The 25,838-nt window shown below is 46.4% G+C and overlaps 2 protein-coding genes across 7 annotated transcripts; one reads left to right on the top strand and one right to left on the bottom strand.

Moving 5' to 3' along the window:
* Positions 1 to 306: 306 nt before the first annotated feature.
* CIAO1 (cytosolic iron-sulfur assembly component 1) lies at positions 307 to 9,678 on the bottom strand. Of its 4 annotated transcripts, none has more exons than XM_083753376.1 (8): positions 9,558 to 9,678; positions 6,585 to 6,750; positions 5,809 to 5,957; positions 4,722 to 4,833; positions 4,392 to 4,480; positions 2,692 to 2,893; positions 1,314 to 1,401; positions 307 to 1,136 (listed from the first exon to the last, which is right to left on the bottom strand). In XM_083753376.1, the coding sequence occupies exons 2-8, from the start codon at positions 6,724 to 6,726 to the stop codon at positions 896 to 898; spliced, it is 1,023 nt and encodes a 340-aa protein (XP_083609502.1). In that variant the 5' UTR covers positions 6,727 to 6,750; positions 9,558 to 9,678; the 3' UTR covers positions 307 to 895. The 4 variants fall into 4 exon arrangements, with proteins under 4 accessions (XP_083609502.1, XP_083609503.1, XP_083609501.1 ...); XM_083753377.1 differs by having other exon boundaries at positions 9,554 to 9,668; XM_083753375.1 differs by lacking the exon at positions 9,558 to 9,678 and adding an exon at positions 9,117 to 9,174.
* On the top strand, positions 9,339 to 24,393 carry TMEM127 (transmembrane protein 127). Of its 3 annotated transcripts, none has more exons than XM_083753440.1 (4): positions 9,339 to 9,581; positions 11,936 to 12,365; positions 19,392 to 19,556; positions 21,553 to 24,393. In XM_083753440.1, the coding sequence occupies exons 2-4, from the start codon at positions 12,122 to 12,124 to the stop codon at positions 21,858 to 21,860; spliced, it is 717 nt and encodes a 238-aa protein (XP_083609566.1). In that variant the 5' UTR covers positions 9,339 to 9,581; positions 11,936 to 12,121; the 3' UTR covers positions 21,861 to 24,393. The 3 variants fall into 3 exon arrangements, with proteins under 3 accessions (XP_083609566.1, XP_083609565.1, XP_083609564.1); XM_083753439.1 differs by lacking the exon at positions 9,339 to 9,581 and adding an exon at positions 9,685 to 9,880; XM_083753438.1 differs by lacking the exon at positions 9,339 to 9,581 and adding an exon at positions 9,710 to 9,854.
* The last annotated feature ends 1,445 nt before the right edge of the window (positions 24,394 to 25,838 follow it).

The following is a 25,838-nucleotide window of genomic DNA, read 5'->3' as shown; positions in this document are numbered from 1 at the left end:
ACCATCTTGAAGTGCTTACAAGAACCCAAAAGACAGTACCATATAGAGGAAGTTTGGAAATCATTTCAACCAGGGCTCCTTGACTTCCCCCTCTGCCTTCTGAGGTTGCAATTCATGCAGACTTTTTTGTGAAACAACCTATCCATGCCTCACATGTTGAAGTATTTGACACGGATGAGACAAAGATACCTTTCCCATGAGGAAACTCCCACACATTTTATAATGAGGGGGGAAATGAACTGACAAGCACTTTTCTCTCTTGGATGGTGACCCCTGTATGCCAAATAAGTAGTTGGCATGGCAAAGTCTTAGTTGTATTTTTAACATAAAAACCCATTTAGAGATAGGAGCAGACATACAATAGCACATGGTCAAAATAAATTTTACATGTGTCACAAGCTCATTTGCTCAGAACTGCTCTTCTCCCTCTGCAGCACCACCTCCCAATCCAAACCTACATCTTATAAACCACATTTTAGTACAAAACCAGCAGTTACAAAGCCTGTTGCTTCCCAACTGGTAAGAAACGCCTAATCAGCAGGCCAGTCTTTCTGCAGGCAACCCTGGCTTTGTTTTAAAGGAGTGATGAAGCTAATAAAACCCAGCCTATGTAGTTGGGGGATTTTCTACCCAGCTGCAAGACAAGACCCTGTTTGGTCAACAACATGAATCTGTGCAGAAGACCCAGCCGCCCTCCGCTGCCCCCACTAGGTGTTAGCTCTGGCACAGCAGCTCTTGTGGAAAGGGGGGAGGTACTTCATAACAAGGTTACATGATACCACCTTTTTAATTGCCTTTACAGAGGGGATGCAGTCCAGCTTGCTGCCCACAGGTGTGCCACTGTTACACTACTAGAACTGTGTTATTGTCAGAGGGAGCTGGGAAATTTGGACCCTCAGCAGACCTCAGGGCGCTGGTATTTCCAAAATGCCATCTCTCCATCATCGCTGCATGAAGCCAGCAGCCCAGGCTCCTTCGGGTTCCAGGCCACACAGTTCACATCCTGGGAGTGAGCCCGGGCCATGTGGACAGTAAGGGTGAAAGTGGGCTGGTGGGGGTCTGAGTGCAGCTCCTCCTCAAATATTCTGATGGCATCATCTCCACAAGCTGTGGCTAAAGCTCCCGTTAGCTGGCACCTGCAGGGGATGAAACGAAAAGAATGGACTATGGGCCTGAACACACTGGTGATCTGTGCAAAGGTTCAGTGATACAATCACAGAAAAACTTTACCACTTGACTGGAACAGATTGACTGGTCCCCAGAATGACTTGCAAGCTGCTACACAAGACTTCTCCCCTACCGTGTACACTCACCATGCCACGTCGTAGATGGTTCTTGTGTGGAAGCCAGAAAGGGTGCAGATGCATTTCCAGGTAGGATCTGTGCCACTGCAGACAACACCTGCAACACACAAACAACTCCTTAGGCTGAGCCTGTCTGCTTTGCTTCATAGGCCAAAAGCTTCTTGCAAAGAGAGGCAACCTGAAGCTCTACAGACCCCACCAATGCTTTTTCACTTCAGAAACTAAAGTGTATGGAAGGAAGCAGTGTCCCCACTGGATGCAGAAGCTGTGAAGTTCCCCATTTACATCCTGGAGCAAGAAGATTCTGGCACACCTAAGTCTTGTCTTTGGTCAGCACTTCAACTTAAGTACTAAAACCCTGGAACTGAACTTTTCAAACACCACTTAATTAACTCTAGATTGCTCCAACTTCCACACAGATTCTCATAACTGCACTCTCTCATGAGATTGGGCTGAATAGGGTTCACTCCTCCCCTCCCACTACAGTTTTTACTCAACAAGGGTTCAGTGATAAGAGCGGAGACACTTGCCTTCCCTACCCAAACCCCCTTTTCAGATAACACTTCCATGCTTCAGGCATCTCCACCATCACAAAGACTAGAAGTTAAAGAAGATTAAAGAATACAAAATTGTGTATGTGTGTGTCTGTATTCAGAGAACCTGTATGGAGAGGTAATATAGCACAGTGGCTAAGATTCTGAGCTGTATATTTGAACATGAACACCCACACGCACACCCCTGTTCAAACATCACCTCTATCACAAACTCATTGAGTCTTAGGAATAAATGCTCTCTCAGCCCCAGGTTCCCCATATGTAATATAGGGGAAAATAATACTGACTTACTTCCACACCACCACCAGCATTTTGTGTCCAAGGAGCATGCCCATTTCTCACTGAGCTATCAGCCTTAGACTGTTTTCCTAAGGATTTTTTTTGTGTATCTGCAAACCTTGGTGCTTCTTGTTTGTGGATGCTGTAGCTTTGCATACTTCAGAACCAGCCCACAGAGAATGGCATTTACTATTGGCATGTGTGGTGGTGGTTGATTTTAGGTATGTAATATGGAACCTGTGGTCCCCTAAGCACTGCTGGACTACAGCTCCCATCATTTCTGACCACTGGCTATGCTGACTGTGGGTAATAGGAGGTAGAGTCAAACAACATCCTTGACCTAATGAAAAAACAGCAGTGGAAAGCCCAAGAGAGGCTGCACTTCTACACTGCCACCAGTAACAGCTCTTCAGACCCTACAGAAGCCAATTCCTTAGGGTGGCTCAGCTGCCCCAGCAACAAAAACTTCAAATCTTAGCTGCCATGGCCCTTGGAAAACTAGGCAGATCCAATTCCTTGAACAGATACATTCCATCTTTGCAAATGCCACTGACCTTGCTCATTGCCCGGCTTATACTGGCGCCAAATGCGCACTGTCTTGTCATCGCTGCAGGAGGCCAGGCGCTCCCCACTGTGGTCAAAGGCCAGGCTCCACACCGTGGACTCATGCCCTTCTAGGGTGGTAAAACACACCCAGTCGTCCTCTTCCTCCCGGTACAATTTCACAGTGTCATCATAACTCGCTGATGCCAATAGCTGGTAGTGGAAAGGAAAAATCACAGGTAAGTGTTGGAACAAAACACCTCTAGGGCAAAACTGAGAGCAAGGCTGTTCAATGAGAGCATGGAGGGGAATGCAGAATGTTGTGTAAGACACAAAGCTCAGCTCCCTGATAATCCCGGAATTTATTTTAAAGCCAAAAGCATTCACTCTTCTAGGTGATGTTGGACTCCCATGCCCATCAATCCCAGTCAGAACAGCCACTGAGCATGGATGATGAGAGTTGCAGCTGAGCAACATGGGGGTGGGGGGCAAACCACTTTGGCAATCCGTGCCCTAGGGCAACAAAGATATCAAGGATCCTGCAGTAGTTTCCAGGAGAAACAGATCCGTAGAGAAGAAGCAACTTCGAAGAAACAGGAATACAGACCTAACCTGTGAAGATGACAAAGCCCCACTGCTGGTGGTCACACCAAGAAGGGTGCTGAAGAGCCCTTTGCCTCCATCCCTCCTTCAGAGTGGGTGAAGCAAACACTGCAGCCTCTCAGCCCTTGCTGAAAGACCTACATTGGCTCCCAGTACGTTTCCGAGCACAATACCAAGTGTTGGTGCTGACCTTTAAAGCCTTAAATGGCCTCGGCCCAGTATACCTGAAGGAGCGTCTCCATCCCCATCGTTCAGCCTGGACACTGAGGCAATGGCGTAGCATGGGTTGTCAGCAGCCCCGGGGCAAGGCAAGTAATTTGCGCCCCCTACCCCTAATCCCCAGATGTTGCGCCCGGTGCAGCCGGCCCCCCCTGCACCCCCCACACTACGCCACTGCACTGAGGGCCAGCTCCGAGGGCCTCCTGGCAGTTCCCTCACTGCGAGAAAGTGAGGTTACAGGGAACCAAACAGAGGGCCTTCTCGGTAGTGGCACCCACCCTGTGGAATGCCCTCCCATCAGATGTCAAGGAAATAAAGGTTGAATGCCAACCTCATTTGATCCTTTGCCCCAGGCAGCAAAATGTGCTGGGTCAGCCCTTGGAAGGGCCGGCTCCTGAGGAGTCTTCTTCCCTCTGCCAGCCAGGCCCTGAGTGGACAGGGCTCCTTGCACAAAGGTCTCTCCCTAATCCACCCTGAGTTGGTGGGGATGACCATCTTCCCACTGTCTGATTTGGGAAGCCCAAGGAGAACTGCTCCTCCTTACTCATTACAATTCCCTGGATGCAGTTTTATGGTTCAGCCATGCCATTCCTGTCTTACTTCAAATGCCCATGTTGAAATGAATACTCCAGTCCACACACCCCATTAGCATCAGGAGGCTGCAGCAACTGAGTGCAAAAATTGCAACACAAGGGTATTCTTGTTCGATTAGGAGGGCTATAAGGCTTCAATGGGAGGGGGCAGGAAGGACAGAAATATAAATGTTTACAGTTTATGACAGGGGGCTATAGAAACACTGCCCTGGTTAGAGACCAGCCATTTGATAGGTCTCCAAGACACCCGGCCCCAAGGATACCAGCTGTCCGCCATACGGACAGGGAACACTCACCTCTTGGTTGGGATGCCAGACAACATGCTTGACATCCTGCGTGTGGGAATTCAAGACACTCATGCACTCGTATTCATCCTCTTCGTCCACTGCAGCACAGAAGAGGGGGATGTAGGGGAACAGTTTAAGAAACAAGGCACTTCTCAGCAGTGATTTCTGCACTGTAAGGTGTTTGACTAGATGTTTGGGGTCATCTCCAACTCTACAATTCTATGATTCCCTCCCGTATCTGTGCTCTAGTCATCGTGCATCAAGTATATTCACACACAGTGAAAATCCCAATTCCTTTGCCCCAGCTCCGTCCTCTCAAAACACTTTTGCGGCTCTCACCTTCCCAAACCCAGACAGTTTTGTCTCGGCTGCAAGTGGCCAGAAGGCTGCCAGATGGTGCCCATGACACAGATTTCACCTCATTCTCATGGCCCTCCAGAGTGGCTGCACACTGCAAAGAGAAAAGGGGTGGAGATATGAGAAGGGTAACCAGGAAACTGTGTGAAAACCTGACAATGTGGCAGGATGAGACACCTGAAAACACAACAAACATTTCCTATTGCTGGAGGCAGCAGAAATGGTGCCTCCAGACAGTGTTGGATTACAAATCCCACTATCTATGAGCATTGGTCAAGCAGGCTGGGGCTGACAGGAGCTGGAGTCCAGCAAGATCTGGAGGGTTTCTGGCTATGTGTTATGTGCTAGGAGTCTTGGTTGACCACAAACTTGACATGAGCCAACAGTGTGACGCGGCCAATGCAATTCTGGGCTGCATCAATAGGAGTATAGCATCTAGATCAAGGGAAGTAATAGTGCCACTGTATTCTGCTCTGGTCAGACCTCACCTGGAGTACTGTGTCCAGTTCTGGGCACCACAGTTCAAGAAGGACACTGACAAACTGGAACGTGTCCAGAGGAGGGTAACCAAAATGGTCAAAGGCCTGGAAACGATGCCCTATGAGGAACGGCTAAGGGAGCTGGAGAAGAGGAGGTTAAGGGGTGATATGATGGCCATGTTCAAATATATAAAAGGATGTCACATAGAGGAGGGAGAAAGGTTGTTTTCTGCTGCTCCAGAGAAGCGGACACGGAGCAATGGATCCAAACTACAAGAAAGAAGATTCCACCTAAACATTAGGAAGAACTTCCTGACAGTAAGAGCTGTTCGACAGTGGAATTTGCTGCCAAGGAGTGTGGTGGAGTCTCCTTCTTTGGAGGTCTTTAAGCAGAGGCTTGACAACCATATGTCAGGAGTGCTCTGATGGTGTTTCCTGCTTGGCAGGGGGTTGGACTCGATGGCCCTTGTGGTCTCTTCCAACTCTATGATTCTATGATTCTATGTATTCAACTGTGACAGATTTTAATCAACTGAAAAGCATGAGAAAAGCAGCAGCAGCAACAAAACCAAAAGGGAGATTCAAGACACCTCAAAATCCTCATGGTTCTTCTTCCAAATGCAGGTGGTAGCATCAAAACTGGCAGAAGCCAGGTAGTTCCCACAGGGGGACCAGGCCACCTTGCGGATAGTTCTCTGGTGTCCCTCACCCAGAACAGACTTGCACACCCAGGTATCACCTGCCAAGAGAGAAAGCCAATTAGGAGCTGTGACACATCTCTGGGTCCACTGGAGAGTCCTTCTCCCTCCTCCTGGCACCTCAGAGGTCACTACATAAACCAAGTTAGAGAGGTGTTTACCTGGTTCAGCTTTACACTGGGATCAGATCCACCTAAACTACCCAGAAAAATCAAGAGCTGCTGTTACCACCACCTGAGTTAAAAAGCATCATGGGGAAAGAGATCTAATAAAGTCCTGCCCACTCAACTCCCCTTGGGCACTGGCACACTCTTTTTTGTCACAGCTGTCTTAAGCAGGCCTAGGCACTGATATGGGATGACAGGAATTCATGGCCAATGGCCAAGGGATAGGAGGTCCAAAGATTCCTGACACCTGTCTTTCATCTATAGGTGGGTCACAAGTCTCTCTCTACCCTCCCAGGATAAGATGCAGCATGGAATCCAAAGTGCAATGCTTCTCTTAACTGAACAATGGACATCCTTGACCAAAGACTTGGTTGCCTGTTTCTCTCCCCCTACTTTCACGGAATTACAACAAGGAGAGCAATCTGAACCATGTCTACTCAGTCCCATTGAGGTGAAGTAAATTATGTTAGGATTGCAGTCTGAACTGGCAGACTAGCTCACCTTCTTTCCCCCATATTCGAATGCTACGGTCCCCACCACAGGAAGCTAAGAGACTCCCTGTAGGGTTCCAAGCGAGAAACCAGCATCGGGAATCTGGGTGTGCTGGGATGCGAGACAAAAGTGTCAGGGAATCCTTCATCATAACACCAAACAGTCCCTGCAGAACCTATGAAGCAGCAAAGAATGAAACCAACAAAAAATAAGAATGATTTAAAAACTTGCAATTCAGGCATCTCCTGAACAAGAGTGCCCAGCATTCTAACATATTGATTTGCAACTGCAGAATAAAGCCTTTATTTTATCAAGGTGTGTAATGAAAATCCTCCAGGCATGCAGCCCACATGCCTTTTGCATTATGCAAGTGCTTTAAAACTGTGATCTGCAACCTTCACTCCAGTGGGTCACATCATGTCTTCACCCAATAGTAATATTTATTGTTATTGCTTCTTTTATTTCCTTTATTGCATTATGATTTGAATTCTATAGAATATAAACTACAGTGCAATAGAACAATCAATAAAAATGCAATTTAAAAGTATACAGTATCTAGCACAGTGCAGTCCACTAACATCATCATCAAGTTTCAAGTGGTCCTTGCGGGGAGGGGCAGAAAGTTTGGTAACTGGTACACTACAGAACTGTGTTTGCAGACAAGGGAAGAAACAAGGGAAGAAAGGGTTGCACAGAGCTGCCTGCATCCCAAAGCCCGGGGCGCGCTGAAGAGCGTGCCACAGGCTTTAGGCAGCTCTCTGCAACCCTTGGGAGCCCGGCTCGACTTCCTGCCGGGCTCCCTAGGCTTGCGAATAGCAGCCTGTTCTGGGGGCTGGGGTCAGGGGAAGCTCGGGAAGCTTTTTTTTCTTTATTCCCCCCCCAACCCCCCCTAGGTGCGTCCTATGGGGCGAAAAATATGGTATGTAGGTTTCCGTTTGTGATCACAGGAGGACAAGGGCCACAAGCCTGTAGCTAAGTACTGAAGACCCTGTTTTCCAAAAGCCAAGCCTTTGAAATTGTTGATATCTCTATGGGAGTTTTTGTTATGTGAATGGTGCCACCATACCCTCCAACATGTCCCAATGCAAACTGGGATGCATGACCTGTGGGAGAGGAGGGCACCCCAAATTGAGATGTACCAGACAGTTGATGGGTATGTGCCACAGACCTCCTGGGTGGATTAGGTGGACCACCAGTTGGGAACACTGCTGTTGAGGGTTACTTTTATGTGGCTCTCAGAAGCTACATAATTTGAATTAAGGCCTGGTAAAACATTTGTTGAGAATGTCATTCAAAAGGAAAGGAAAAGAATATTCAAATTGAAGAAGAAATATATTGCACAATTCAACATTATATTTCTCTGGTTTGATTTAGTACGTAACCTGTTAGCTGTGATTCCTGTATTACAGGAGATTGGAGTAGGTGATAACCAGGGTCACTTCTAACTCTACAATTTTATGAGTTTCTTTTTTCCACAGCTATATATAATGTGTGGTGCCTAAGATCATGCCAGAAATAAACCCCAATTCCTACTGCATTATTTATTAATTTCCAAAATAGACTTCTTAGCAGACCGTTAGATGAAGTCAACATTTATAGAATCAAGCCACTACAGAGGGTGGGGTGGGGGCCAAGAAAAATACACACTTTGAGCTACATCCAAAACCACAGGAGTTAGCTATCCAGCGAAAAAAGATTTGTGTGTGTGTTTGTGTGCGAATCTTACTGGCTCACAGTGAGATCCCACCGAGTCCGGCATCCCATTTCCCAAAGTGCTCAGCCAGTGTACTCTTCCAGGGAGCCACAAAGCGGGGCATCAGATCAGGACCAACAACCAAACCTTACTGATCACTCCCAGCATCACCTGTTTCCACAGCCTCTGTACACAACAGTTCATTCACAGCTATCACGTGTATGCAGCCATATCTATCTATCCCTACGGCGCACTTTTCCTCCTTGGCCAAAGCAAGGCTCAACTCAGCATAGCATCTCACTTCCTACAGCAGATGCCTCTGAGAGCAGCGGCTCTTCTCTTTTATTTTACTCGTGCAGTTTGCTATGCAAAGGTATTCTGCCTCTGGACTAGGAAGTTCTAACAGCTGTATGTCTTGGTCATAAAAGAAAAGAGATAAATGGTCGTAAAGGACTCCTGCTGCAAGTCTAGTCTGGTAGCTGGATGAGAGAGCCAGAGCAGTGCAGCGCAGCGGAGTGTCAGGCTAGGACAGGCACAGGCGAACTCGGCCCTCCAGCTGTTTTGGGACTACAACTCCTATCATCCGTGACCACCGGTCCTGGTAGCTAGGGATGATGGGAGTTGTAGTCCCCAAACATCTGGAGGGCCAAGTTCGCCTGTGCCTGTGCCTGGGCTGGGAGAGCAGCGTCCAACTCTTCCCCCCCCCCATTAGCCATGACGCCCACTGGGTGCGACTTCGGGCCAGCCCGCCTCACAGGGTTGTTGTGGGAATTAAAGGGGGGAAAGAACCGTGTACCTTCGGCTCCAGCAGCCCAAGGAAGCCTCCCAGCTCCGCTGCTGCCTCCTACCTGCCTCCGCGCTTCCTCCCCGCTTCCCACAGGGCACCTCTAGGCGCAGGCGCGCAGGCAACGCCACAGCGCCCCCTGGAGCCCACTCCCGCGCCGTGAGTTTCGCCCCCCTCTCCGGAGCGGAAGTGACGACACCACGCGGAAACTACGATTCCCAGCATACTTTGCGAGTGTCAGTGCGAGGCGAAAAAGAGAGTGTGTGTGTGTGTGTGTGTGTGTGTGTGTGTGTGTGTACACACACACAAAACACAAGGAAGGAAAGATGGGCCGCATCTCTTTACTCGGCTCTTGAACTGGCCCTCCTGCAACTTTCAAAGGAACAAGGTTGTGGTATTTATTTATTTATTTTACTTCACCCCTTGCAGGAAAAAGAAAAAGAATAGCCCCTCAAAGCGCTTTACCAAAAGATAAAGACAAGAAAAAGTCAAGAAAGACACCAACAAGTCAGGGCCGAGAAACGCTGAGGTGAATTTTAATCTGCTTCAGTAGTTCGCCTTTTTCTCCCCTTCAGCAGGCGCCCGCCCCTCCTCCCGCCTCTGGCGCCGTGACGTCGTGCGCGCGGCCGGCCGGAAGCGGAAGTGGCCGGCGGCTGATGTTTGGTGGTAGCGGGGGGGTCGGGCTGTCGTCGGGCGAGGAGGAGGAGGAGGAGGAGGAAGGCGCCGGCCCCCGCGGAGCGGCGCGGCCTTGGAAGGAAGGCCAGGCCCGACGGGGCTCAGCGCCCGGGAAGGGAGCCGAGCGGTGAGTGGGGGAGCCCGGCCGGCCAGGTCAGGGCGGCGCCCCTTTGTGTCTCCGAGGGGCAGGATCCGAGGGAGAGCGCCGGGGCGAAGGAGGGCCCAGGGGTGGGTGGAAGGTGGATCGGGCTCCCCGGCTCCCCGGGAGGGTCGCAAGTCCAGGGGCCTGGATTTCCGGCTTCCGATGTGTTTTGATAACGGCAACAAAATCACGCCTCCTCTTTGCCGCTCGCTGAAATGGGGGGGGGGGAGCCCCGAGTGGATGTTTTCCTGACGTTAAAAAAGATGTCCGAGTAGAGTTCTCCTACCCAAAACAAATCCCTGGCCGTAGGATTTCTTAGTTCTGGGGGTTGTAGTCAATGCTAGGGTTGCTCAAGAGTAGACCCACTGAAATCAGAGGGCACGAGTAACTCAAGCTCATTGATTTCCACGGGCCTAGCGTTGGCGACAACCCTTAGCACCTGACTCCGGGTGGTGAATCTTGGGGTTCTAAGGAAAAATAAATGAGATTCCACAAGACTGAAGTCTGCTAGCCGTGCCCTAGTCCGTGAAAGCTTCCTCTGTAACAAACTTGTTAAGTCTTTAAGGTACTTTTCGTTGTTCAGAGAGTGAGCAGTTTAAGAAAGGTGAAGGCAGGGTGGTTTCCAAGTTACATGTGTACTTGAAGTATGTGTACCTCGCTCCTCAGCAAAATACAAGTTCCTGAAGAAGGCTATAATGCTGATTAAGATGATCCCTGGTCTCAGGATTACAATTTAAAAGAAACAACACAAAAGGAAAGGGGATTTGGAGGGAGCAGTGGGAGCAAACCAAACTAAAAAAGGCCTCTTTGTTCCTTTTTTGGCTGGTGAAAGCATGTACAGGGTTCCTTGTGTCAAATGAGAGGATAAACAGAGGAAGGTAAAGCAGAAAGAATACATAGTTGCTTATGTTACTTTGACTTGGTTACCATTTAATCAGGTCTAATATTATTCAGTAAACTGAATGGTTTCTGTTAAATGGACCCAGCTGCTTGAGCTGTGATGGTTTGAGTGATAATTTCCCTTTATTCTTTATTCCAAAATACTTAGATGTGCCTTATGAAAATGTCTAATTTCCTCTGACCTCACACAACCTGAATGGCTCTTGTGTGATGCATTCATTGGACTTGCAATAATTAAATGAACAACACAGTGTGGCTTTGTCAAAGGCACTAATTGTTCTGCTTAAAAGTTGTGTGTGTGTGTACATGTAGATAAACAAAGGTGCCATTTTGACAAAAGTACAAGAGAGGGTCCCTTTGTCTCTCAGCTCTTTTATACACCATGTTTGATTCTCTCCAGCCAGCTGAAATCTACAAACTGTTTTTTGAAAGTGTTCAGTGGGATAATATGCAAGATACGTGCTCCATTTATTCTCTGTCTCAGTGGAGCACCCTTGGAACACTACCTGGCTTCACTGTTGTTTAGAAGCAATTTAGTTGAGGTGCATATGCATAACAAAGGCACAAATCCACTTGCCTAAAAATAAAGAAATGCTATGGGGGGGGGGCTACTGCTCCTCCTCATTTCAAGCCATACATTCATATATCATTACAGGAATGTCTAATATCCATGACCAACTCATTGGTTTTACAAATGCTGAATAGGCCATTGCCATTTGACAGGTTGATTTGGTTTGCTAGTATTGTTGTATGAAGTATAAAATGGGAGCCTCAATAAGTTCTCTTAAAAACACTGCTTTTGTGCAATTTAATCTTGGAAAATAATGAGCCTATTATACATGATAGTACTTGTAGTTCTTTTATTAAAAGGACTCATTAGCAACATTTTTGCCACTTTTGTGAACTCTGGCCCTAATCTCCTTTGGCCTGAGAATTAATGACCACTTTTTAAACCGAGGCTTCTTGGCATTGTGTGTTTGTGGGGTGCAGGGAAACTGTTGTATTTCATCTGCTTAACCATGGGAATCTCCATAGAAATCAGTGAGTCTGCTCACTTGTACCAAAAAAGGAAGAAATGTTGGTCAGACTTGGCCACCTTGAGGCAGCCCTTAACTTGCCACAGGTGAGAGGCTATTTACAAGGCTTGATCTGTTTGTCTTTTTCAGGTTCTTCTGAGTGCAGAAGAGACACTTCATCTGGTGCTCTGTTCTGCCTGCAGCCTTCTGTGAGTCTGCTCCCCCTGACTGGTGCCTAAAGTCATTGGCCACTCACCCATTCCAGAAGATCCCAAGGGCATCTGTCCATAGTGTGTTTCGTTGGATTTATTTGGCCTAATCTCAGAAAGAGGATCCATGTACACCCCAAGTGGCTCGGTGTTGCCCAGTGGGCGCAGGCGAAGAGGCCAGGATGGGAGTGCCTTGCCAAAGCAGCCAGAAAGGAGCCTGGCTTCTGCATTGCCTGGTGCTCTCTCAATAACTGCCCTGTGTACTGCACTAGCAGAGCCTGCTTGGCTACGGATTCATGGGGGCACTTGTTCTCGCCAGGAGCTGGGAGTTGCTGATGTGCTAGGATATGTAGACCCGGATTTACTTAAAGGTGAGAGTGAATTGTGTATAGTGTGCATTCTTTAAACAGAAATTGGTGTAGGTTGGTTCACACAGTAGCTATTCAGTGTAATCTTGTGCTCACCAAGGTGAATTCTGTGTGTGTGATTCCTGGTGTCTTATAATAATCAACTGTCTGTAGGGGAGTTGATTCTTGTTTCATGGTTCTCCTTATTAAATATTTACCAACCCAGAAGTTATGGAGGGATAGGTCCCTGTGGGAATGAAACTTGCTGCCCCACCTACCCCTACAGTTTGTGCATTCTTGTTTGCATGTTTACTCAGATGTAAATCCCAATGCCGTCAGAGGAGCTTACTTACAGCTAAACAGGACTGCAGCCAAAGTTGTCTTTTTGTAGAACTAAGTGCTGTCAAAAGGATACTTTGTATCAATATTGTTATAATGATATTTTATATGTTCAGTGTTTTTGAGCACTAATCTTGTCAAAATTTAACTGCCAATGTTCCATTCGTTGCAGTGGGATAAAGTTATTGCATAAAATTTATATGCCATTTGATTGTAAATACAAACAAACCTCAAAGTGGTTTACAAAAGTTAGACATGCGCTTAAATCATAAATGTGTTACAGTGGTATCTCAGGTTACATACGCTTCAGGTTACAGACTCCGCTAACCCAGAAATAGTGCTTCAGGTTAAGAACTTTGCTTCAGGATAAGAACAGAAATCGGGCTCTGGCGGCGCGGCGGCAACAGGAGGCCCCATTAGCTAAAGTGGTGCTTCAGGTTAAGAACAGTTTCAGGTTAAGTACGGACCTCCAGAACAAATTAAGTACTTAACCTGAGGTACCACTGGCTGGTTCTGGCTGGATCTTGCAGCATACATCCCATGCAATTTCATATTCCCAGCTTTGGCTATAACTGGCAAGAAGCTTGTCACTACTAAAAAGAATGCACACTGCAACTTCTTGCGGGCTCAAAAAACTTGTTTCTTCAATAATTCCTTTTCCTCCCTCTTAGCACCTGCCTTTCCCCTGTAACTTAATGAGATGCTTATGTTCTGGAGAGGGCAAGGTCAGACCATGCATTAAGCATATAAGAGGAAACCCAACTTGAGTTTGCAGACCTTGCCAGTAACCAAACAATTAAGATAGCTTTTTTTACAACTATGTGTGTGGTTAACATTCAACCCAACAATTGGCTGTGTCTCAACAGCTCTCTTCTAGCAGGCAAAGTAGTTTCCTACTGTTAAAATAGGTGCCTTTGAGGACCTTGGTTAGTTATCTTTGCTGCTCCTGTTCTACAACTACCAAAGCAAATTGTTTCATTTACTCACACTGCCTACTATGCCTGAAAATTCCAGAACACCTACAGGACCAGGCAACCTCTTTGCTTCCAATGGCACGGACCATGCAATCATAGATGGTGGGTTGAAGGCACATGTAGCCTGTGGGTCAGGCGTCCCTTCCACCCCTCTCTTTTTGACCCACACCTCATCTCACCATCAGTGGTGAGGAGATGCCATCATGCACCTTTCTGCCATCAAGCTGATTAGCACAGAAATAGCCGAGCAGCTATTCTGGCTAGTTAGTTGGGCAACAGCAGGCATAGGCAAACTCTGCCCTCTAGATGCTCTAGATGTTTTGGGACTACAACTCCCATCATCCCTAGCTACCAGGACCAGTGGTCAGGGATGATGGGAGTTGTAGCCCCAAACATCTGGAGGGCTGAGTTTGCCTATGCCTGGGCAACAGGGACGTGGGGAATCAGTGGGAGGACGACCCTGACGCATGTGGGCTTGCCTATATATAACATATATTGTACCACCTGTCTTCTTTCCATAACCTCCATGAAACCCAAGGTTTCCATGATGCATGTTACTTAAACCCTCTCATACCCAACTGAAATGAAGCCTTTGTGTGAATAATTGCAGTGACTCTTATTCATCCCTTGTTGAGTATGCCTCTCTCCTTTCTCCCCTTCCTTTGTCTACGCCACTCTCCGTGTTTAGATTGTAAGCGCTTTGGATCTGGGCTGTTTTGTTTGCTTTTTTGTATCAGTTGCTTTGCGATAAAGGTAAAAAGGTGAAGGTGACTATTGGGTGTGGCGCTCATTTTGCTTCAGGCTGAGGGAAGCGGTGTTTGTCCACAGACAGCTTTCCTGCTCACATGGCCAGCATGACTAAGCTGCTTCTGGCACAACGGGACACTGTGACAGGTGCCAGAACACACGGAAACATCACTTCGGTATCTATTTATCTACTTGCACTGGTGTGTTTTTGAACTGCTAGGTTGGCAGAAGCTGGGACAGAGCAACAGGAGCTCACCACTGCCATGCAGATTTGAACCTCTGATCTTCCAGTTGGCAAACCCAAGAGGCTCAGCTGTTTAGACCACAGCACCACCCGCGTCTGCACCTTTTACCTTTTTAACTTTGTTACTTTGCAGTGCACTACGAACCAGCAGTGGAGCATATTCCCATGGCGCCCTGGAGCGCTCGGGAAGGGCAAAATGATCCTAGAATTCAGTCTGGATCGAAGGGCACATGGCCGTTGCATCCTTTTTACACACGCTCCCTGAGGGCAAATGGAGCCCACTGTGTCAGGCGTCATTCTGGTGGCCAGAGCACCATGGAAATGCTCCTCACAAAGCTGCTTGGGGAGGGCACATGAGAAGGACATAACAGCCTTTCGCTGAGGCTGGGGTCCTTCTCATGCCACCCTCACAAAGCCACACAGGGCTGGCTTGAGGAGGGCATCGTGAGCAGCGCCCCCTCCCCCAAACTGTCCCCCCACACACACTATGTCCCTGCTATGAACAGTCAATACCTGCCATAATTCTCTTAATGGGAGCAAGAGGAATTTGATTTCATATTCAAATGAGGCTGATTCATTCTGGTATGGCTGGTACTGTGGTGTTTTAGCCTTATACATCCGGTTCCAAGTAAATGTGCCTTTGGTATTAGATTATGTGGCTGCTGCACTAGATGCAAATGAATTGATCTGAAACAAAGCACAGTATATCTTACTAAACTGTTCTTATGGTTCTCATTGTCATGAAGAAGCTGCCCTAAAACAGCCTGTAGTCTTGGGAGCATCTGCATCCAACAGATGTTGAAGAAAGTCTACGTAGTTTCAGGGCTCCTTTAGAAATCTCAGAATCCCTGTTTCATTTTTTAAAAATTGTTTCTAGCTCTTTGCAGAAAGGATGGAAAATGTGAGGAACTTAATGTTTTTTAAATTTTATTTTAAATTTTAATAAAATGGAAATAACTACACTTCTCAGGACTTTTCAGTTTTCACATTTAAGAAGATAAAGCATTGTGGGTTCAGTTTTAAAGACCCCTACAAAGAGGTCTGCAAAAGCAACTAATCCATGAAAATTCCTCCTTGCCACACATTTTTCTTTTTTGTTAGATTTGTAGCTTTAAATAAAAAGGAATCAGCTCTCTCCCAGTTGACAAACGCTCCCTTGCCATGTCACCTGGAAGTGACCCTTGCTGCCCAGACAAGTAGTTATTCTAGCCCAATACAGTGGTCCTTCGGGTTACAGACGCTTCAGGTTACAGACTCCACTAACCCAGAAATATTACCTCGGGTTAAGAAATTTGCTTCAGGATGAGAACAGAAATTGTGCTCTGGTGGCGCGGCAGCAGCAGGAGGCCCCATTAGGTAAAATGGTGCTTCAGGTTACGAACAGTTTCAGGTTAAGTACGGACCTCCGGAACGAATTAAGTACTTAACCTGAGGTACCACTGTATAAGCTAGAATGAATCTGAGTGATTATCCTTTCCAGAGCAATAGAAGGCCCTTGTTTGGATAAGCAGGCACTGCAGGTGACCAAAAGATTATTTTAAGATTCGTGTGACTTAGGCCAGAATCCAGAGTATGGTAAGCCCACAACTTGCACTCACTTTGCTTACATGAACATAACATGTGGGTGGGAATAAATAAATAAATAGAGTGTGCTCAATTCTCTCCTCCATGTATTTTCACTCACTGACCCACCCGTGCACCCTTCGGGTTTTCCTTGCTTCCCAGGCTCTTCAAAGGTACAGGAGGGCCCTGGGAGCTTTCCAAGGCCTTTCTGCAACTGTCTCAGAGCCCCTTGCGGTAGTGGGACAGTTCAGGGATTCCCAACTTTGGGTGATTTTGCCTTGGCGCACATACCCCCAGAACCATAAGTGGCTGGCCTGCTGTACTGTGAAATGAGTTTCAGAGCCCAGGAGGCTTTTTGTTTACTTCTAAACAGCAGCTCCCTTCTCCCCACTCCATTCAGTATGGCAAACATGAGTTTTGGAATGAGTTTTAAATGATGGCATTGAGGGAGAATGTCAGTTTTTCAGACAGTTGTTCAGTCAAGAATTGAACATGGCTACCACAACCTGTTCTAGCCCAAGAAACACACAGCACTCTCCTGCCTCCTAACCTAGCTTGATCTCCACCTCCTTGTATATTTTGGATCAAGTTATTTGTGTTGGGTATTCCCTTCCCATGTTTTAGGGAGCACATAGCAATCCTGTAAGCTGCGAAAAGCAACAAGAAAAACCATTGTTAAACTTATAGAAAATGTCCTTGAGGAAATAGAATGTACGAGGCTTTTGACTGAAGTAAGTCCTTTTGTGGGTCGGAATGGCTGAAATATTAGGTGATCAACATTATCAAATCAATGCAAGCCTAGAAAAAATTTCCCAACCATGGGGGAAGCTGGAAAAAACCTGAGACTGAGAAAGACATCCTGCTGGAATCCAATTAGAAGCAGTCTATGATGGAATCTTGCAACAAACCTATAATAGAGTAACTCTGCTTGTGCCAATGGAAAATAATGTGATTTTAGAGCAACAAGTTCCCCAAGTTCATTTTATTTGTTATTAACGTAGCCGATCCAAAATTGTAAATTTCTGTAGTGCATCTCCTCTGTCGTTGGGTTCTCTGAAAATGATTTTTATTTAAAGCAAGAAAGCACATCTGTGATCCTCAAGGGTGTGGAATATAGCTTGGAAAGTGCATTGTGTTTTTTGTGAAGGCTTTTATAAATGACTGGATGATATCCCAGTACAGTGGTGCCTCGTAAGACGAAATTAATTCGTTCCGCAAGTCTTTTCGTCTTGCGAGTTTTTCGTCTTGCGAAGCACGGTTTCCCATAGGAATGCATTGAAAATCAATCAATGCGTTCCTATGGAAACCGCCTTCAGACCAGGTCCGGGAAGTCTTTGCTTCCCCCCCGCCTGCCTTCCCGGGACAGCGGAGACTTCTCCGCTGTCCCGGGGCGATCTTAAAATGCTGGCGGGCGGCAGCGAAGCCTTCTCTGCCGCCCGCCAGCATTTTAAAAACCCCGGGACAGCGGAGGACTTCTCCGCTGTCCGGGGCAATCTTAAAATGCTGGCGGGCGGCAGTGCTGCATTTTAAAATCGCCCTGGGCTCCCCAAGCGGCGAATGTCGGCCCCGCGTGAGGGGCGCTCTGCTTAAGAGCACCCCTCGCGCGGGGCAGCAGGCTGCTATCCGCAGCCTAGGCGGGAACTCTTCTGAAGGCTGGCGGGGGAGAAGGGCTTTCCTCCCCACCGCCAGCCTTCAGAACAGCCTTCTGAATGTTGGCGGTGGGGAGGAAAACCTTCCTCCCACCGCAAGTCTTCAAGACAGGTCCGGGAACAGAGGAGAAGCGCTGCGCACCTTCCCCTCTGTTCCCGGACCTGTCCTGAAGGCTTGCGGTGGGAGGAGGGCTTTCCTCCCCACCGCCAACATTCAGAATGCTGTTCTGAATGTTGGCGGTGGGGAGGAAAAACCCTCCTCCCACCGCAAGCCCCGGGAACAGAGGAGAAGCCCTTCGCGCCTTGTCCTCTGTTCCCGGACCTCCCACCGCAAGCCTTAGGACAGGTCCGGGAACAGAGGAGAAGGCGCGCTGCGCTTCCCCGCTGTCCCTGGAGATTTCCCTATGGGCTTTCGTCTTGCGAAGCAAGCCCATAGGGAAATTCGTCTTGCGAAGCCGCTAAAAATCGGAAAACCCTTTCGTCTTGCTGGTTTTTCGTTTAGCGAGGCATTCGTCTTGCGGGGCACCACTGTACTTTTATTTCTGTAAAATGTGGTCTGTTTCTGATGGCATAGTGCAAAACGTGCTCTTGCATAACCAATATTCTACTTGTAAAGTGATTGGATATTAAAAGTCCTATATAATAGTCTTTCCCACAGAACCCTGGGAGGTTGGGCACAATTCCCATTTCAAACAAAGGGGACTGACATGTCAGTGATGCGTTCAAGGAAAAAGCTGTCTCATTTATCAAATATGTGCTGGACTACGCAGCCATTAAATAAGACCAGATAAGGCTTGTTTGTCCTTTGTTTTGTGGTTGTATCCATTAAATGAAGTCATCACAGAGTAGAACTAATACTGCTGCCACAACTTCCCCTTCTTTTCCCTATGACTACTGTCAGAGCTGACAACTACCTTCACTACTCCAAATCTACTCCAAAGGGTTGAGGGAAGCATCAGAGCTGATTTAGGGGGAGGGAAATGGAGTACGAGGGCAAATTATGTTCCATAAGCAGAAGTTATTCAGCTTGCGCAATGACTTTGGGCAATAACCCTTGGTGAGTCTGGAAGAGAGAGGTTCCTTTTTATCCACAGAAGAAAAGGTTTGTCTTTGTTTAATGCCCACATCAGACTACAATATTTTCACATCTGTGCTCTTATGACAGAGGTGTCAAGCAGTTTGATCAACATGGCACATAGAACTTGATCCAGCAATAATGTAATACTTCATTAAAATGGTGACAGCTTTTATTTTTGTCTTCAGCATGCCATTGGCAATTCATCATCTTCAGCTAACAAATGCAAAACTGCTCTAAGCTGTATGGACAGGAACAGCCTCACTTCTGCCTAGCCCATTATAGATGCAGACTTTATAATGTGGAAAGAATGCCAAGTACCATGTAAATCCTGGCACACTACAAACTAATATGTTTAATTCTCAGAATGCTCCAGGAAGCAGCTGGTCTTAGGAACAGTAAATTACATGTGTGAAATCTAACTTTGAATCCTCTCTCTCTCCCCCCTGCCCCCCGCAGAGTACTGCATGAACCCCCAGACAGTGTTGTTGCTTCGGGTTATTGCTGCCTTCTGCTTCCTGGGAATCATATGCAGCCTTTCAGCTTTCCTGTTGGATGTGTTTGGACCAAAGCATCCTGCACTGAAGATCACACGACGTTACGCATTTGCCCACATCCTCACAGGTAATGTTAAAGGGGATTGATCTGCTCCATTTACTGTGTTGGGCACCTGAAGCTTATGCTTGCAAGCCATGGTTCAAAAAGGGGTTGCCCATGTGGTTGGTTCATAGTTTACTCATGGCCTCTGCAATTTCTCTAGACCCATGTGGCTGCTAAATTGTATTCTAGGTTGGTTCCTTTGGAGTGCCACCTCTCTCCTTATCAAAACCCTCCTTTTTCTATGAACCTCTTGCCTTTTAACCGAACCAAAACACAACTTCATCTGCACATTCTCCCTCTGCTACCCATTCCTATGTAAATATGAATACACAGAGATTCAAGATGGCCTTAACAGATTGGAGAATGGGCCAAAACTAACAAAATAAATTTTAGTAGGGAGAAATGCAAGGTTCTATACTTGGGCATCCTGCCAACCTAGCAGTTCGAAAGCATGTCAGAGTGCAAGTAGATAAATAGGTACCGCTCCGGCGGGAAGGTAAACGGTGTTTCCATGTGCTGCTCTGGTTCACCAGAAGCAGCTTAGTCATGCTGGCCACATGACCCGGAAGCTGTACACTGGCTCCCTTGGCCAATAAAGCAAGATGAGCACCGCAACCCCAGAGTCAGTCATGACTGGACCTAATGGTCAGGGGTCCCTTTACCTTGGGAAAGAATAACCAGCTGCACAAATATAAGTTAGGGGACACTTGGCTTGTCAGTAGTATGTGTGATAAGGATCTAGTAGACCACAAGCTTAACATGAGTCAACCATGAGATGCAGAAAAAAGGCGCTAATGCTATTCTAGGCCGCATCAATGGAAGTATAGTGTCCAGCTCATGGGAAGTAATAGTACTGCTATATTCTGTCATCAGACGACATCTGGTGTCTGGTTCTAGGTAATTTAAGAAGCATATTGGTAATATCTAAAGGGCTGCCTAATGGAAGATGGAGCAAGCCTGTTTTCTCCCACTCCAGAGGGTTGGACCTGAACCAATGGCTTCAAGTTACAAAAAAGGAGATTCTGACTAAACACCTGGAAGAACTTTATGACAGTAAGAGCTGTTCAAAAGTAGACCAGACTCCCCCAGAAGGCAGTAGACTCTCCTTTGGAAGTTTTTAAGCTGAGGTTGGATAGCCACCTCTTGTAGGTGCTTGAGCTGAGATTCCTGCATTGCAGGGGGTTGGACTAGATGACCCTTGGGGTTCCTTCCAACTCTACAATTCTATGATTCCTGTGACCTGCCTTCTGCTTATATTACTCTATACAGTGGTATGCACATTGAAGACTATACAAATAGTAATAAAAATATTAGAACACTTGTAGCAATAAAATGCCATATTTTTTGCTCTATAAGACTCACTTTTTCCCTCCTAAAAATTATGGGGAAATGTGTGTGCGTCTTATGGAGCAAATGCAGATTGCGCAGCTATCCCAGAAGCCAGAACAGCAAGAGGGATCTCTGCTTTCGCTGCGCAGCGATCCCTCTTGTTGTTCTGGCTTCTGGGATTCAGAATATTTTTTTTCTTGTTTTCCTCCTACAAAAACTTATAGAGCGAAAAATACGGTATCTTGTTTTGCCTTGAGTTTTACCTTGAGTTCTTTGGTTTGGGACTTAGGAATTTTGTTTTCTTTTGTCATCCTTTTGTCTTCCCTGAAGTTGTTCTTCAAACCTCACTAACTAGGCAAAGCTCCATTGATGTCCTCTGAGGTCAGGCAAGAGGGTGGAGTTGAGAAACAGGAACATGCTCAGCCATGGTGGAGTCTGATAAATAGCTTGCATCTTTAAATCTCCATGTCTGTGCATAGAAACAAGAAAATGCACATCCACAAATTCAAATTAGTCAAATGTAAATGTGTTACCATTCTAGGATTATGTGCTACATTACCCATATCCACAAGCTTTTAAGAAGTTGCATTAGAGTCAAACGAATTCCACTGAGCAATGCTTGTGATAAAAATACCTAAGTCTAGAATCTGGGGAACAGTTTTTAATTCTTTTCTCTTGCTTCTTCCCTCAGTGCTGCAGTGTGCCACTGTGATCGGGTTTTGTTATTGGGCCTCGGAGCTCATCCTTGCGCAGCAGCAGCAGCACAAAAAGTACCATGGCTCACAAGTGTATGTTACCTTTGCCGTTAGCTTTTACCTGGTGGCTGGAGCTGGTGGGGCCTCCATCCTTGCCACAGCTGCCAACCTACTGCGCCATTACCCAACTGAAGAGGAAGAGCAGGCACTGGAGCTCCTCTCCGAGATGGAAGAGAATGAACCTTATCCAGCAGAATACGAAGTGATCAACCAGTTCCAGCCACCTCCAGCATATACACCATAATGCTACCACTGAACGACTGGGCTGGGGGAAAGAAGGCTTCCTGGTAGCCCAGCTGCAGATCCTAACTGCACACAATCACTTGGGACTGCATTCCCTTGCCTGGAGCCACTCACTGGTGCTTTTCTTTCCCAGGTGGTTCACTCACTTTTATGACCTCCCAGCCAGGAAGAGAACTCACTTTGGAGCTGCAAACTGAAGCTTTGCTCATGCTGTGACTTCCAAAGCAGCCCTATGGGTGATTTTTCTTTCCCAGCCCCTTGCATTTCGTACAGCAAGTGACTCAATGAACTGACTGGTGTGACCCAGCTATAGGTTTGTGCTTTTTTGTGACTCAACAGACTCGACCCAGGCAGTCCAGCTACTTGCACTCACTTGGGTGTCCTCCTGTACAGAGAGGCAAAGCACAGCTACTCCAGGAGAGGTCTTGCCTTGTATGTGAAAGAGATGGCATGTGCAAGCTTGACTTAAGTGTTTGGGAAGAGGGGGGAGGGGTCCACAGTTTTTTTTGCATTGTGATAAGATCTTTCACACTAGTATGCACACTTGTGGTCGTGAGTTCAGCAGTCCTGCACTGTTCATCCACCCGCACTCAGAGGCGCTGCCTCTTTGGGGGGAATGTGACTCTCACTGATATTCACACCTGGGGGCAAAGATGTTCTTCATTTAGCACATCAGAAGGTGGGAATCCTTCTCTATGCACTGGTTTGTGGGGAGGTGACACATTTGGGTTGATTCATGTGCTCTCTGAAAGGCATGGTAAGCTTGCTGCCACCATTGCTTCTTCCTCTCCCACATTCTGCCTCATGCTACTTAAGAGAAACATTTTGCACTTTATTTGCTGTTCTCGTAGCCCCCATTCCTCCATAGGCATTGGGAAGGGGGGGGGCGAGGAGAACCAACAAAACTTGGCAGAGCCACCTCCAGGATGTTGCCACTACTAAATATCTCCTGGGTGGACTGGGCTACCTTTTGAGGTAAAGGAACAGCACCTTTAAAAGGGTTATCATTCCAGTTGGCACAGGTGTGTGTGTTTGTGTTGGCACATGTGTACATACCTCTGTGCACACTCATGTCCCAGTTTTTGAGAAATAGTATTGGCACCCATTTGTTTATCACAAGACTATATGCAAAATCTGATCCTAGGCTTGATTTTAATTTTTTAATCTATTTTAATTGAAACTATATTTACTTCTGGTTTTTAAGCTCTCCAGCCCAAAAGGCAATTCTTCCAACTTAAGCCACTGTTTAACTGAGAGGCAGAGATATTCCTGATAGTTGCAGGCAGTGATGCAAGATGCTGCATGATGCTCTGTGTAATGACTGACATCCTCTTTTTCTTTGTGTACTGTAGTGCTTTGAACTAAAATTGCTTTGAATAAGCCAGGAACTTGACCTACTCACTGCAGCTCTTTTCTGATGACTAGGTGGGATGTTATGTTGAACTGAAAAGGTGGGGGGAGTGGATGAAAGAGATGCCTGCTTCAGTTTAGAATAAAAATAAGGGGATGGCACTTTGGAGAACTAAAAACAAGACCTGCTTTAACTTAGGAAGACAAGAGATTCAACAGTGAAACTTCCATGAAACAGGTTGCCATTCAGGATATGCTGAAGCTATATCCTGAGGACACTCCTGTCTTTCAGATGTCTATCTGATTTCAGTCTGCTAGCTTCTCTCTGTCTAGAACTGGTTCATGCAAAAGTAATGTGCAGTGTAGCTGAGATTTTCCTGCTACAAGTATGAAATGTTACACATCACAATGAGGAGTGACTCCTTTGTGTTATCCTAATCGCTTGAAAACAGGGGCTTTAATTGGATTCTGATAAGGTGCTTCCCTCTCTGTGTCCTTCAGAAGATAGAGAAATGGGATTAAATTGTAGAATTTGAAAGAAGTCTGTCTTTAAAAAGCAGCTTGTAGGAGATTAGACAAAGAGTGGTTTTCATTCAGCTCCAGTCCAGTGAATGATGAATGTGCCATTGGTGCATTCTGATTTTGTGTTCTCTTCTTGTTATTGCTCACTGTCTTTACCAGAGGAGGGCCTTCCACATGTCAGCAGAGCTGACTCTGTAGCTCCTTTTGTATGTGGTGTGAGCAGAGACTGTCCCTTCCCCCTCTCTCCTCCCCCTCCCCACTGCTGCATATGAGAAAAGAGTTTGGCTGTAAATAGTATGCATAATTTTACTATCTCCACCTAATCTCTAATCTTTGGCTATCGAAGAGACCAGTGATTAGTCTCGGGAATATTTTGCTGGTCACTCTTGCAGTCTTCTCTTTTTCTGGCCCTGAGAAGGGAAAGCAACACTGGCAGCACCTCCATGTGCCAAAGGGAGTTTGACTTATCTCCAGTATGGAGGTGGCTCCATTCAGCTTGTTTCCACAGAGGGGACTTGACCAAAACTGGTTTCCATGTGTACTTGGTTACTGTGATCATTTTTAGACCTTGAACAACATTCATGAAGCACTGTTGATTAAATCTATCTGTAAAATCCTGAATACCCTTTTCTACCAAAAATAAAATAAGGATGTAAATAGTCTTTTTTTGGGTGTTTATACTATGGCTGAGAGAAATTACCACATAACTGGGCAATCTTGTTCACCCACACACCATCACACCATTAGAAAGCATTAACCAGACCTGCCTATTGTTTGCTTGTGTATAAGCTGTCTGTCAGTCACCAAAGGCCACTGCCTTGCATGTGCATCTTAAAAAGCTTTTTTTTAAAACTTTGCTGTCAAAACCATTATACTACTGTCCTTTAGTGCAAATTGTTCCTTAGCCAACTTGTCAACTTGTCTTGAACTTGTTGCTTCTAAGGCTAATGCATGACTCCGGAATTAGAATTTCTAGTCTCTCTTATCTATGAAGGCTAGTGATATATGTAGGGGTCTTGCATCACTACTGGAGGGCACTTGGATCTCTGGACGAAGGCAGTTTTAAAGCTGTGGAACTACCTGTGAAAACACCAATATACACACTACCAAGAGAATGTCTCTATAGCTGCAGAGATAGACAGATAATCACAAAACAAAGGTCTTTGCTATTAGGGACGTAGTCTAAATTTTGACTCCAGGAGGTGGGAGAGGTATAGTATATGTCATGGCTTCACAGCTGACATGAAAAGGATGGGGATAGAAGTGGTCCTGAATTTGCCAAGACAAGAATGAAATACTTTGTTACAGAGTAGAGGTCTTGTGGATTTTCTTGCACTAAGATCTGGGTGCCTGTGGCTTTGCAAAATGAGAGCAATTATATAGAGTGGTATATTGATTGAAGTTATTTTGACTGTAATGCCTTGGTCAACTCAAGTTCTCTCACAAGGTACACGTTTTCAGAGCAAATACTGCTTTATTTGTTCTCTGAACATCTATGCCCCAGAGAGGATGGTAGCATCTCACATCCAAGTATTTTAGATTTGTTTGTTCTCACGCTACCACCCCCAATTGACCGAATTGTAAAATACTGTACTCAAAAGGTATGGCAACATGTTACCCAACAGAAATTCAAAGACAAATGTTCTGCAGGGTGGCATCTACGTAAACTTTTTAAAAAAGTGATTAACTTCTGTATTTTAAGCAACTGATCACATTTGGGTTTGAATATGCATCTTTATAAGAGGATGTGGGTGCTGCTGTGGTCTAAACCACCAAGCCTCTTGGGCTTGCCGATAGTTCAAATCCACGCTATGGGGTGAGCTCCCGTTGCTTTGTCCCAGCTCCTGCCAACCTAGCAGTTCAAAAGTATACCAGCGTGAGTAAATAGGTACTGCCTTTGCGGGAAGGTAAAAGGCGTTTCCATGTGCTTTGGCACTCGTCAGTGTCCCATGCACCAGAAGTGGCTTAGTCATGTTGGCCACAGGACCAGGAAAAGCTGTCTGTGGACAAATGCCAGCTCAGCTTGAAAACGGAGATGAGCGCCGCACCCTAGTCAAATTTGACTGGTCTTAACTGTCCTGGGTTGTTTTACCTTACCTTTACTAAT

The sequence above is a fragment of the Podarcis gaigeae genome, assembly GCF_964106915.1.
Source record: "Podarcis gaigeae genome assembly, chromosome: 8".
Taxonomy (NCBI): Eukaryota; Metazoa; Chordata; class Lepidosauria; order Squamata; family Lacertidae; genus Podarcis; species Podarcis gaigeae.
This window is presented reverse-complemented; position numbering and strand designations above follow the sequence as displayed.